General features: G+C 39.9%; 1 protein-coding gene across 1 annotated transcript in view; it reads right to left on the reverse strand.

Annotated features, from left to right (window-relative positions):
* The window catches only part of LOC137287700 (gamma-aminobutyric acid type B receptor subunit 1-like), a 31,866-nt gene that overhangs the window by 14,100 nt on the left and 5,042 nt on the right, over positions 1-12,724 (reverse strand). Inside the window, exons 2-12 of the mRNA XM_067820088.1 lie at positions 12,213-12,350; positions 10,232-10,402; positions 8,540-8,605; positions 7,717-8,053; positions 6,167-6,328; positions 4,234-4,329; positions 3,424-3,574; positions 2,317-2,434; positions 1,905-1,919; positions 1,015-1,122; positions 92-214 (exon numbers count right to left, since the gene is read on the reverse strand). Coding sequence (XP_067676189.1) covers positions 92-214; positions 1,015-1,122; positions 1,905-1,919; positions 2,317-2,434; positions 3,424-3,574; positions 4,234-4,329; positions 6,167-6,328; positions 7,717-8,053; positions 8,540-8,605; positions 10,232-10,402; positions 12,213-12,350 — 1,485 coding nt within the window. The remainder of the gene's footprint in view (positions 1-91; positions 215-1,014; positions 1,123-1,904; positions 1,920-2,316; positions 2,435-3,423; positions 3,575-4,233; positions 4,330-6,166; positions 6,329-7,716; positions 8,054-8,539; positions 8,606-10,231; positions 10,403-12,212; positions 12,351-12,724) is intronic.

Below are 12,724 nucleotides of genomic sequence, written 5' to 3' on the forward strand. Positions count from 1 at the left end.
CCCTTGATCACTCCCAAATGTGTAAAACGCTGGAATATTAGGGTTGCCACATTAGATATAAAATCATACGCTCTCATCGGTAAGTGCTTACCTGCAGGGGGAGGTCGTAGTCGACAACAACGATGGGGTCCATAAAGGTCCACGTCAGCAGGACCAGCATGTTGATGGCGACTAAGGCACCAACCATCGCCATTAGCTGACTGTCCTTAACAATCTGCAGGTACATGTACTGAAGCTGTGATGTATGTGTAGATATTGTATTGTAGCTTTATTGAAACATAACACTACGTCATGTTACACGAAATGACGAATTTGTACTATACGAGAAGTTCTGGATCTGTATTGCAAAAGCTGCGATCAAGTATCACAAAAGCGATGAACCTCTAACGAATTACAAGACGTACCAAACCTATTTTGCCAGAAGTAATAAACCGGTATTGTGTCGTAAGTAGTGGTGAACTTGCATCATAAGAACTGATGAACCTGCATCATAAGTAGTGATGAACCTGCATCATAAGAAGTGATGAACCGGCATCATAAGTAGTGCTCAACCGGCATCGTAAATAGTGATGAACCTGCATCGTAAGAAGTGATGAACCTGTATAGGAGGAAGTGCTGGACTGGGACAGTAGGAGACAATGTACCTGTACTGTGAGATAGATTAATGAACCTGAGTTCTGATTCAGTACTGCAGGGAGTGCAAGTGGAAGGGATCCTTGTGTGGTGAACCAGAAGAGTAAGCCAGCAATGCACCTGTATTGTAAGATAGGGTACTGAACCTGAGTTTGAAGCATGGCAAGAGGTGATGAACACGTACTGTAAGAATTGTTGAGCCTGTACAGTAAGAAGTGATGAACCTGTATAGTAAGAAGTGTTGACCCAGCACAGTAAGAAATAATGTTCCTGCATTGTACGATGTCATAGATGATGAACCTACACAATGAAAGACCCTTTTCTATAATACATAATTCAACGTTGACTTTCATAGCACTGTGTGCTCTATTCTAAGGTTACCTTCTTCTTTTTGGTGGAGTTGGTGAAGATCACATGGACACGCCAAGTTTTAGCAAACAGTGCTCCGAATGACAGTGAAAACCCAAGGGCTAGGAAAAAAGCTTTAATCTGAAGTAAACGGGAATGAAAACACGTCACATGATCTATCCAAATTGACTGCAAAGTGTATCTTTAAATCACATGATAGTCTTGCTGGTAAACACTGTTTCCCATAGACATCAACTGTTCATGGACATCATCACCTCGTCATATGACAAATTATATACGTTATAACGTATCTAAGCGTTACGTTGGTTATGTTCCTGAGGCGATATCAGCACGAATAATCCTAAAATAACGAAATGTTCCCACATGAGTCCACGTTACGAGGGTATTTTCTCACTTAGTAAAAACAGCTTCGTCAATTAAAATATATCCCCTTAAAGCATATTTAAGCAAGAATCAAACTTTGAACATATGACATGTTTACTGTATGAAATGACTGAGTGTTATGTTATAACATTATATACTAAGATATGTTGTTATTCCAGTACGGAAGAGCCCACAGTCCAGATTCAGAATACAATAATTGCATACAATCACAAAGTTTAAAACATTTTCCTGTGTTCAAAAGCATGTGTTCATACATACTACGTTTGCTAATTTTATTTGAATTATTTGTGTTCCTTAAGAAATAAAATTTACCGGCATTAAGGTGAGAAACGTAATATTGCGATACATTTGTTTGTCCTCAAATCACTGTATTAAGGACACCCAAAAAACAATTCACAATATTTTCTTTTCAAGCATGATATTATCTATCCATCTTCATCATCAGGCAAAGCAATAACAAGTACCACAACATAACTTTGGTTATGCCACGACATGTGATCAAACCACCTACACTGTACCTTTCGGCAGATCCACTGAAACAAGAGGGATGTCTAAACTATCATAATGTACAGACTGATATTCATGCGAAGGTCTAAAGTTTTGATAAGGTGATCAAAGGTTTTCCATGTTATATATCAAGCATTATAGTGTCATAATATTATTTCAACATTACTTTTCACAGAATGCTTATGTCAACTACAGAAGATCAAGTTAAAATCGGTGGGTTACAATGTGCTCGAACTGTTTTCCACCGTACCCATATCTGTAGACCATATTCATCATGAACATGTAAGTGATGAAACCAGTTGACTAACAACTTGAATGAGGTCCCGATTCTCCAACTGCGTAGATCGGTGGGGTAGTCTAGTCTAGTTACTTGCTGGAGTAATGCTAACGGTGGCGTAGAACTCAGTCAACATAACCGCTTACTGTGCAAAATGCCGAGAAGGAAGTGGCACTGGTGTTCTCAAGAAATGGCGTCATGTACAGGAGAAGACAGCCAACCAGTGTAAAGTTGTTGAGTCGCGGAGACGACATCTTCACCTCTCTACAATGAACGCCAAATAGTTAAAACAGACATAACCGTCGACTATCTACATCAACTGTTACCAACTGTTTTCTGGTAAATATCATCTTTGACGATGTCTCAGCCATTATTTGCATTAAGCAAAAATATTTACTTCCAAGATAACAAATTGTGTCATGACTATCGTATATGTTCGGACAAAACACCATTGTGTTCATTTATCTCGTTTTTATATGTAAATATTCCACTCTGAAAAAGCAATATAACAATTTAATAAAAAATTAAGTCAGTCCTCCGGTTCCACTGCAACAGATATTTGAGCTTTTCCTGAGCCGGTTTCTTATGTGACTGTACAAGAAACGAAACATAGTTCGTAATGCATTCTCCAAGTGGTTTACCAGTGACAGTCCAGAATAAATGAATGAAGCATACACGAAAAACGATACATCCCTGATTAAAAGCGGAATACGATGTACACACACAATCAAGTCCTTGTCCTTTTTAAAGCCTACAGCTTCAATGCTTATATCAACAGACAAAAATGTAACATATCCTTATTCAATTAAGTAATACCTTTCATTGGTTGTTTTCATACTGGCATAATGGTAAAGTGTGGCTAAAAAGACTGATAATCAGAAATATCGTCCATGGGTATCATTGATAATGATTATTGATTATCATATGAAATGTGTAATAGATGATCTCGTAAATGATCTTTTGAATGACATGACTTTTAAATTTACTCGGAAGATTCACAAAGTTGCTTCTTTATGCATAGACTACTCCTCAACTGTAGTCAGGGTCTCGTTTTGTCGGCATTCTGAGCCTACATTTGTCATTACTCACCACAGAAGTGAAACATGTTGATATATGTTATATTTTTTTGCCATTTTGGTTCAAACGTATTTCTCCGATATTCATCGCTTCATTTAATCGATCGCTGTGATCTATAACGGTTTCGAGCTCATTAAATGGTTGCACTGGTAAGTAAACTGCAAGACGACACTTACCGTAGATCCCTGTAGTAGAAATTGAATACCAGGAAGAAAACGGACAGTGCCGCTCCAAGCACCGACAGGCAACAGAAGCAGATGTACAGAGCCAGAAACAGGTGCTCCTCCAAGATCAGTTTCACCACAGAGTCTCTCGGTATCTTCCCATCTGGAAGACAAAGAACATAATATAACTGACACCCTTGTTGTCAACACAACAGAAGCAGCTGTACAGAGCCAGAAACAGGTGCTCCTCCAAGATCAGTTTTACCACAGAGTCTCTCGGTATCTTCCCATCTGGAAGACAAAGAACATAGCATAACCGACACTTTTGTCGTCAACACAACAGAGCCCGAAACAGCCTCCAAGATCAGTTTCACCACAGAGTCTCTCGGTATCTTGCCATATGTAATAGATAGAACATGACAGAACTGATAATATTCTTCTCCATACAATAGAAGCAGATGTACAGAGCCAGAAACAGGTGCTCCTCCAAGATCAGCTTCACTGCAGAGTCTCTCGGTATCTTCCCATTAGAAGACAAAGAACATAATATAACTGACATAGATCTTCTCCACACAACAGAAACATATGTAAAGGGAATGTAAATTATTCCAATATTGAAATGTTTCCACAATCGGTGCTTAGATACAGGTATCTTAGATACGTCTCATCACAATCTGACGTTGCTCATACTATCCAAACTTGATTACCTACTGGCTGTCGCCATATAGCTGGAACATTGCTGACTGCGACGCTAAGCGACAAACATATCTGTAAATGGTATCGAAATCTTCTGAAATGAAAGTAAAAAAATATTTTACTTACCTTCCCATACAACAGGATCGATCTCCGGCAGCCAGTCAATCTGAGAACTTGGGTCAAGATTAGGATCGTAGAGTCCCACCATGGTAGACTTACCACCTGATAAAAACAATGTGTAGTGTTCATTTAAAGGGGAGTAAAGTCAATTAGTCACTATGGTATGTTCTGTATAATTACACGAAATACTGTGAACATTTGGACACTGGACACAGAGAATGAAATGATTCGTTAGCACCAGAGTAGTTGTAAGGACGGCCTCTATGGTGAGTGAGTGAGTGAGTGAGTGAGTGAGTGAGTGAGTGAGTGAGTATTTAACGTCACATCGGCAATGTCTCAGCCATATCGTGACGAGAACATTTAATACTGAAATGAAATACATGTATTGTATAAAAACCTGTCAGCGAAGGACAGTAAAACAACTAGAATATCACAAATGAGATTAAAACTAGTGTGGAAAGTTTAAAACTAATATCACTTTTCGGACAATACAGTATAAAATCAGGCTATAGGTTGCCAGCAACTGAAGGTAGATGACCATACTAGACAGCCTCTATGGACATCAGTTATCTTTCTATAAATATTTACAAAGTTGGACCACTGTGTCGAGCGGGTCTGACCACACGATCCCGTTAGACGCTTCTTACAACAAGCATCGGTTACTAAAGATCAGTATAGCCCGGATAATGTTAGACTGCAATACGAGTTAGAGTTGTATATTTCAACAGTATCGAATATAACAACAACAACAACAACAATAACAACAACAATAACAACAACAGGTAACGGGGGTGAACGTCAACGAATGTCACTGGCACTAATGTAACTGGAGTTAGTGAGTGGGTTGATTTACCACCGCTTTAAAGACTATGTTAGTTATGTCCCTGCATGCTTAACATGTGCGAGAAACATCGAAACTTGGCATTATCTTAGATGTGTGCTAAATCATCGTTCCTTACCTGATCACGTTGCTATGGTAATCGGTACCACGCCATCACATGTCTCAGATGTTTAGAAAATCGTAAATATTTTCTCCCATCGTTTCTTTGGTAATTAGCACAATGCTTGTCATTGAGCTTTCCAAGTGGATAAACAAACGAATGATCTTCGGTATTTTAGCAGTGGACTAGGATAACCTGACATAATTATAACACTGAACACACCAACGCTTTACTTAACACCCTCACTCACGCATCCTCACTTCCCAAAGAGAGATCATTACAGGATATCAGCACACCGTAACAGTGGGTAGGAGGGTCGTTACGACGCCAATTGAAATAACGCGGTAAAATGTAACAAACTGCTGGAAATTGTAATAACACCGCAATAAACTGTAATAACGCGGTACATTATAATAAAAGGTGCGGCAAAATGTGATAACTCCTGCGATAAAATGTAATAAAACACTTTTCATTGCCTATTATGCAAAGAAAAATTCATAATTTTAAAATGTGAGACTAAGCTTCATAGAAATCACAACCCATACAGTTACAACATCACGAGGCAGGAACCGAAAATTGGGACAAACTGTGGAAAACTGTAAAAGCATCTGTTACGACGCAAACTGTAATAACGCGGTTCATCTTCTAGTTGTTTGCCTCTGTAAACTCTAAACATGCTATTGGGCCGAGACATAAAGATCAAATTATACTGGGACATGTCTCTTTTCTAATTTACAGTATTTTTGCTTTGAACATCAGCTGCCGAAATGATATAAGAGAGCTCCATTTAGCGAATCATGGCAATTGTACATGCGAGAACCAGAGAATCGATGTCGAGAGAATGGTGACTGTCTAATCAGGATATTAAGATAGCCGTCTTGACAGCTCCAATGCATTATCCCAAACTTAAGGTTGTTTATCTTGATTTCTTTGTCAACGTGATAGTCGGATACGACACAGCCGGTCAAACATGATAAAAAATACAATGAACTAATTACCTTGAATCCTATTGATTGTATAGAGGCCTATCGGATCCCCTTTCTCATTAAAAGATAATTGGCCAGCGGTGCCGATGAACTGGACCTTCATCATGCTTCTAAAGATAATGGAACCCACGGTGTCGTCGGTGTAGCTGAAGTCTTGCAGCGTCAGGTTGCTGCCTGTGAAGGTCAAAAAAGTCATTCTAGAACACGGCGAGCGAATTAATAAACATTAATCTCGTTAGAACTTTTATTCTGTTTATTGCATTGAGAAAGAGTGTGTGTAGACGATTGCAGTAGTGTCAGTTAGACGTTGCAATGTATAATAGTCGGGTAGTTGGTTGTCATGTTGTTGAATGCCGTAATCAACAATATTTCACCTCAGTAGTGGCGGTCTCTCAGGTTTCGGGGCGTTTCACCCCAAATGGTTTCATTCCAATTCCTAACCAGTGCCATTCATCTAGTATGCATCGAGGATGCTATTAATTCTTAAATCTGTTCATCTGAATTAGGTAATGCTTTCAGGTAATCAGGTAAGTACTACTGCGTCGGTGTTGAGGTGGCACATAATTATGACTGGTGGAATAATGTTGGAATGTCATATTATGTTCTGGTGCCACTCTTGAGAGGTGTGGCTGTCCAAGTGAAAACCTAAGTGCGCCGGATTCAGAATAATCTTCTACCAAGACAAAATAGACAAACATTCAAGAAGATCCACGAGAGCCCCCTTAACCCCTGGACAAAGTACAGAGACAAGGGAACCTCCATAAGTTCATTCCTGCCCAAGGTAGCTTTCGTCCCTGAAGGACTTCACCCGGCCTAACACAGCCAATGTGGACTGATATCTCTATTCAGACAATATGACTATGTTGCTTGGACGCAATACATACATGATTAAATATTGAAACAATTTTTAGCTGATGATAATAATAATGATTTGCTGAGGGGAAACAGAATGGGGTGAAAAACAACCCGGGCGAAACAGCCAGGCTTGAAATTGTGCTGGGGTGAAATTGTTTCGGTTGAAATATCCCGGCATCGTCTCTAAATAATCCAGTCTGGATCAGCCATTCCATTGATCAACAGCTTTAGCATTGATGTACGAAATCGTGTGCATGCCAAGTCAGCAAGCCTGACCACCCGATCCCGTTAGTCGCTTTTTACAACAAGCACTGGTTGATGAAGGCCAATTCTAACCCGGATCTTCACGGGTTCGATATACCATAAAAAGTTGTTTCCTAGTAAGGTCATTTCTCCGTTTAGTCATACTATGTCTGTAATATTTGTTTATCTGTTCTTTATCAAACACTCTGCAATATTCCAGCCACAGCGATCTGGACCATATTATTCAGTGATTGACATCTTAAACATCGATCTATTCAACCTGTGAACAATGGCTGCATTGATCAAGTCAGCGAGCCTAACCACCCGATCCCGTTAGACGCATTTCACGGCAAACGTAGGTTGAAAAAGAGAACTTTTATCCCAGACGGTCAAGGGTCGGTTTTATAATGCGTTCTTGATACCGTTAATAATATAAATGCAAACATCATTATGACACTACAAACCCATGGATTCAAGGTATTCCTTGGATGCATTGAGAGCCAGTGAGATCGCCCAGATGGAATCGTAACTGAGAGTTGCGAATTTGCTACCGAATAGCGATCCGTTGTTGGAGAGACTGTTGTACAATTTCATGAACTCGCTACCCCTGATGCCAGACACGGACACTTGATCTCGAGGGTCCAACAGTACTCTAGACACGTAGAAAGATCCCTCTACAACTTCTGCGAGCTGTTCCGCCGTACAGTCCAAGGAGTTGTCTCCTTTGGTCCACCATTCAGCCTCATACCACCCGACTGTTACCCACACAATCTTTGACCCGTAGAGTTTGTTCTTGTATGCCTGGTACAACAGAGACGACAGAAATATGAGTGAGTGAGTGAGTGAGTGAGTGAGTGAGTGAGTGAGTGAGTGAGTGAGTAAGTTAAATATTATAGCGTTCGCTCGTCACGGATTTACAAGTTCGATTCTTTACATGGGTACAATGGTTAACCCATTGTGATATTACTGGAAAATCCAACTCACTCTCCCCAAGCTGTTCATTGCATGTGCGCGTGCACGCACGCACGCACGCACGCACGCACGCACGCACGCGCGCGCGAGCGAAAGTCCAAACAGGAAGTAAAGGGCGTTGCATTTGCTGCATTCACGGAAATACGTTATGGTTGCAACAACGTAATTTACGAAGCACTATTTCCTAACATTGGCTCTATGGCTTTAAATGTCATGGCATCGATGACCAGCGTTCGCATGTACTTTGGACCCAATGTAAGGTCACATGATGCATTTAACATTCTTCAAATTAAGAGAATATGCTAGATAACCAACCTCGCAGAACACTTTCCTGGCTGTTCCCTCGTAGAAGCTGCCAACGATGATCCTGGCATCGCTTTGCTGAAAAAATGACAAAATTGGTTTGAAACTGCGTACATCAATATTGTGTAGGACACTCACACAATTCACTTGTCCAGTACTGCGGTGTACAGTGCAGTACAGTACAGTACACTAAACTGTTCTGCACTACGATGGCTCCAAATAGCGTTAAACGACCCCTTCTCCAATGTTGTTCAGTAGATGTTGGTTAAAGTATTTAAAGCCTTATGAAAGCATTGCTCTTACACAATGTAAATAAAGTTCTCTCTTAAGGTATGTTATACGTGTGGTTTTCAGATAACTGACTTGCCGTTGCATGTATTTGTAACAGCTATCACATGTGTGGAAGGAAAGGCTCAGCACTTGAGGAAAGTCTCTTATCATTTCGCTGTGATAGTGGTTCAAAAGCGATTCTCCGTTCAGAATGAAATCCTTACGATCCTATCTTCAGTGAAAACATAATACTTTCATCATCTGCATGTGGATGAATTCGTATGAATATTTAAATGAATTTATCTTTTTTACCCGCCAATGAAAACATAATACTAGTAACTTCCACATAAACAATATTATTATCAAAATCGACTGTACCTTCATACTAGCGACTTGAAACGAAGGGTCTTTTGTGATGATTTCGGATCTGATGACAGTCATATTTTCATCATGCATTCTGCGTAGCAAGTCCTCAGTAGGCTAGTCAATAGAACAATATCTGCATTCAGTTACTGACTGATGAGCGAGCGATCGGTTTCATATTTTACATGTGTGAGTTTAATGTGGGAAGACAGGCCAAAGCTGTTATGATTCCCTTTATTGGAATACTAGTATGAAATTACATGTAAAACGTTGATAAACCAGGGACAAAGTGGATCCTGTGACAGCTAAGGGACGCGACTCAGTGAAAAATATTGCAATGGTTGTTGTTTGAAAAGATGGTATTACCTGGTATGTAACTATAAACTATACACAGTGAACAGCAAAAGAAATGCAAGTTTCGAAAAATAGAAATCTCATAAAAATAAACTTCCATGATTGTGTCTGCAATGTATTGCTTCACAAAAAACAGAGCGGCCTTTCTTTTTGCATGTGTATGTAAAACATGTAAACTACAGGACTTTTGAAGGTCTTCTGGTCTTGTGAGAGATTAAAATGAAGTAATGTCTTTAGAAAGGTTACTTGGAGTTTTAAGTTAAAGTATTTGAAATCATTACGTGCTGACCCATATATATATTTCGGTTGAAAACACAAAACATGACACAAAAAATACCAAAGAGGTATAACTTCGATTGTTTCTATGCTAGCTGAATGTGACACATGTGGCATATCAAATGTATTAATGATAAAATAACTGACTGGTAAAATTTCTTTCGCCTTTTGCAATGAATTTGGCGTAATACAAATTCACGAATGTTTGTTTGTTTGTTTAATGCCACCATATTCAGTAAATAATCGAGTATGGACCAGACAATCCAGGAATCAACAGAATGAGCATCAATCTACTCAACTAGGATACGATGACATGTATCAACCAAGTCCACCCGATCTCTTCAGTCGCCTCTTTCGACAAGCACGGATTACTAAACTGAAATTATAACCCGGACCTTCACGGGTCTCACGGTGGGGAAGGAAACGTAAAAAGTAAAATACCGCAGAAAACAGTTCATAGGACTCGTGCATCGTGGCTATCTTGGCCCAGTTGAATCGTTTGAATAGCTGAATCTTTGCCGGGTTCACTTCAACGTCGGGAGGATTGGCTCTGAAGAAACGTGGAAACCTAGTCTTATCTGACAACGAGGGTGAGACCGATCCCCACGACATCTGGAACACAAAGGCATGTGGAACGAAGGTCGCATGTAAATCCAAAGTAATCCGGATTATCAAGCGCATAATATTCTCGTTCTGAGATTGCTAATGCCCTGGACAAGTCATTTACTGCTACCTAGTTTAAAAGACACGATGCCTACAATTGTCCTCCACAGACAATATTCTGTTTTAACGAAATTGACACGAACAGCTTGGTCACTTGTAATCGTCTTGTTGCGTGTTGTCTCAAATGCTCTTTCGAAAGTCTTGTATAGATATATCATTGTTCGCGAGGCTTGTAGCCCATAAACAAGCATACTAGTAACAATAACAAGAATGTCCCAAGGAAAAGGAACGGCTGTTTTTATAATATTATAATACAATAGCACAATGTCCTTATATTCCCAGCTAAATTGTTGTAGGTTTTAGATTTGGTTAAACAATTTACAGAAGTTGCTGTTTTGACCATCATGACCGCACAAAAGTCTTTGCTTAGATAAAGACCAGAAAATGATGACAAAACAATAATTTCGGAAATCGTCAAAACGGGTTGTCGAACCCGTCGTTTAATTTTGATACTTTCGGCTTGCTTTTGTAGTAGGACAACGACCGAAATTGTCGAAAAGGTGACGTCGAATTTTAGCATTGTTCATTTTTGGGTAATTGTGACACTTTTGGCATGTGCAACGGCTTTAGCAGGATCCGATAGCATTTATGTCCTTAAGATGATCGTTAAATATGAAATAACTGCAGGGTAGATCAGATTCATATACGTATATAGTCAGGAGACACATGCAAGCAGTGTCCGAAATAATTTCCAAAGTTTGCTAACCAGTTGGGTTATGTATGCTTGAAAGTTACTAGCCCACAGTAGGGGCTAAAAAACAAATAAGAAAACATATTTCTGAAATGTTTTGTTTATGCTCAAACCAGTCACCATTAACCTGCTGATATCATGGCTATTTTTATCGGACCATAATCTTGCATGATTTAGAGTGCCTAATAATTTAATAACTTGGAGAGAATAATATATCTACACAATGACCCGATGAAAATTTAACCAGCCAGTTTGACCAGTGACTGTGGAGATTTACTTTACTAATTGGATTGGATTTTTGCTAGATACAGGCTAGCGGGCCAGTGGCTATATCGAACACTGCATGCAAGTATACAATAAAATGAAAGTAGACAAATGACGCGTTTCGGGGACTCTTGTAACTTAGGTACTGTTGGGGTAACGTTCGTAATTGTTTGGTCAAATCTTGTCTTGAGGTCAATGTTTTTTTTTCGTGTGTGTGTCTCGATAGAGAATGTGGAACTCTTGTAAGAGTGGTATACAACTGAAATATAGCATTTACTCGTTTTAAACAGTCCCAGAAACCAGGACAAAATAGATCCTGAAACACGTCTACAGTAATAATCGGGTATGGAGGTCAGATGACGTCATTACTTTACAAGGGCGGTAGGGTAGCCTGGTGGTTAAAGTGTTCCTTCGTCTTGCCGAAGACCAGGGTTCGATTCCCCACACATGAATAATATATGAATCCCGTTTCCCGTGATAGGGTTGGAATATTGTTAAAAAGCTTTTTAAAACTAAACTAACTATGCGCTGTGCTTTGATTGTGAGTTCTGTAAGAATGCACGTGGCGAATGGAGTTTAGCACATTACAATGCTCATATAAATAACAAACTAACGCATTCGTAATTTTACCTGCTGATTTAGGGACATTTGGGATATTCTTTCCAACTCGAACTGACTATATTATATCCTGGCCAGCATAAGCTGATTCAAGACTGCGCTGTAAAATACGATTGCTTCTTTTACCTGAACCAGGTTCCACATGAACGACGACTGCGCAGTGGCTTCAGTCACGAAGGAACATCCGGGTCCATAGATGATGATCTTCGTGGGAGGGCTGTAGAGGTTACGGTACATACTGTCGACGCCAGTCCCGGCATGGCACTATTGAGGAGCAACATTATTGCTGTTACAGTCGTTATCATGTGTAAGTGCTGACTCCATTGTTGAATTCGTGTGCTTGAATTGCTTGGGAAGCCATTCTTTTTTACTACAGCTGCTCCGACAAAATACTAGCTTAACAGTCACCACCACAGCTATTACTAATTTTGCCACTACTTATGTTACTATTACTACTGCTACTGCTGTTGCTGAGACTGTTGCTACTACTACTACCACTGCTGCTGCTGCTACTACTACTACTACTACTACCACTACCTACGACTGCTACCGCTGCTGCTGTTGCTGCTGCTGCTGCTGCTGCTACTACTACTACTACTACTGCTACCGCTACCGCTGCTGCTGTTGCTGAGGCTGCT

This window comes from Haliotis asinina, chromosome 6 (genome assembly GCF_037392515.1).
Source record: "Haliotis asinina isolate JCU_RB_2024 chromosome 6, JCU_Hal_asi_v2, whole genome shotgun sequence".
NCBI lineage: Eukaryota > Metazoa > Mollusca > Gastropoda > Lepetellida > Haliotidae > Haliotis > Haliotis asinina.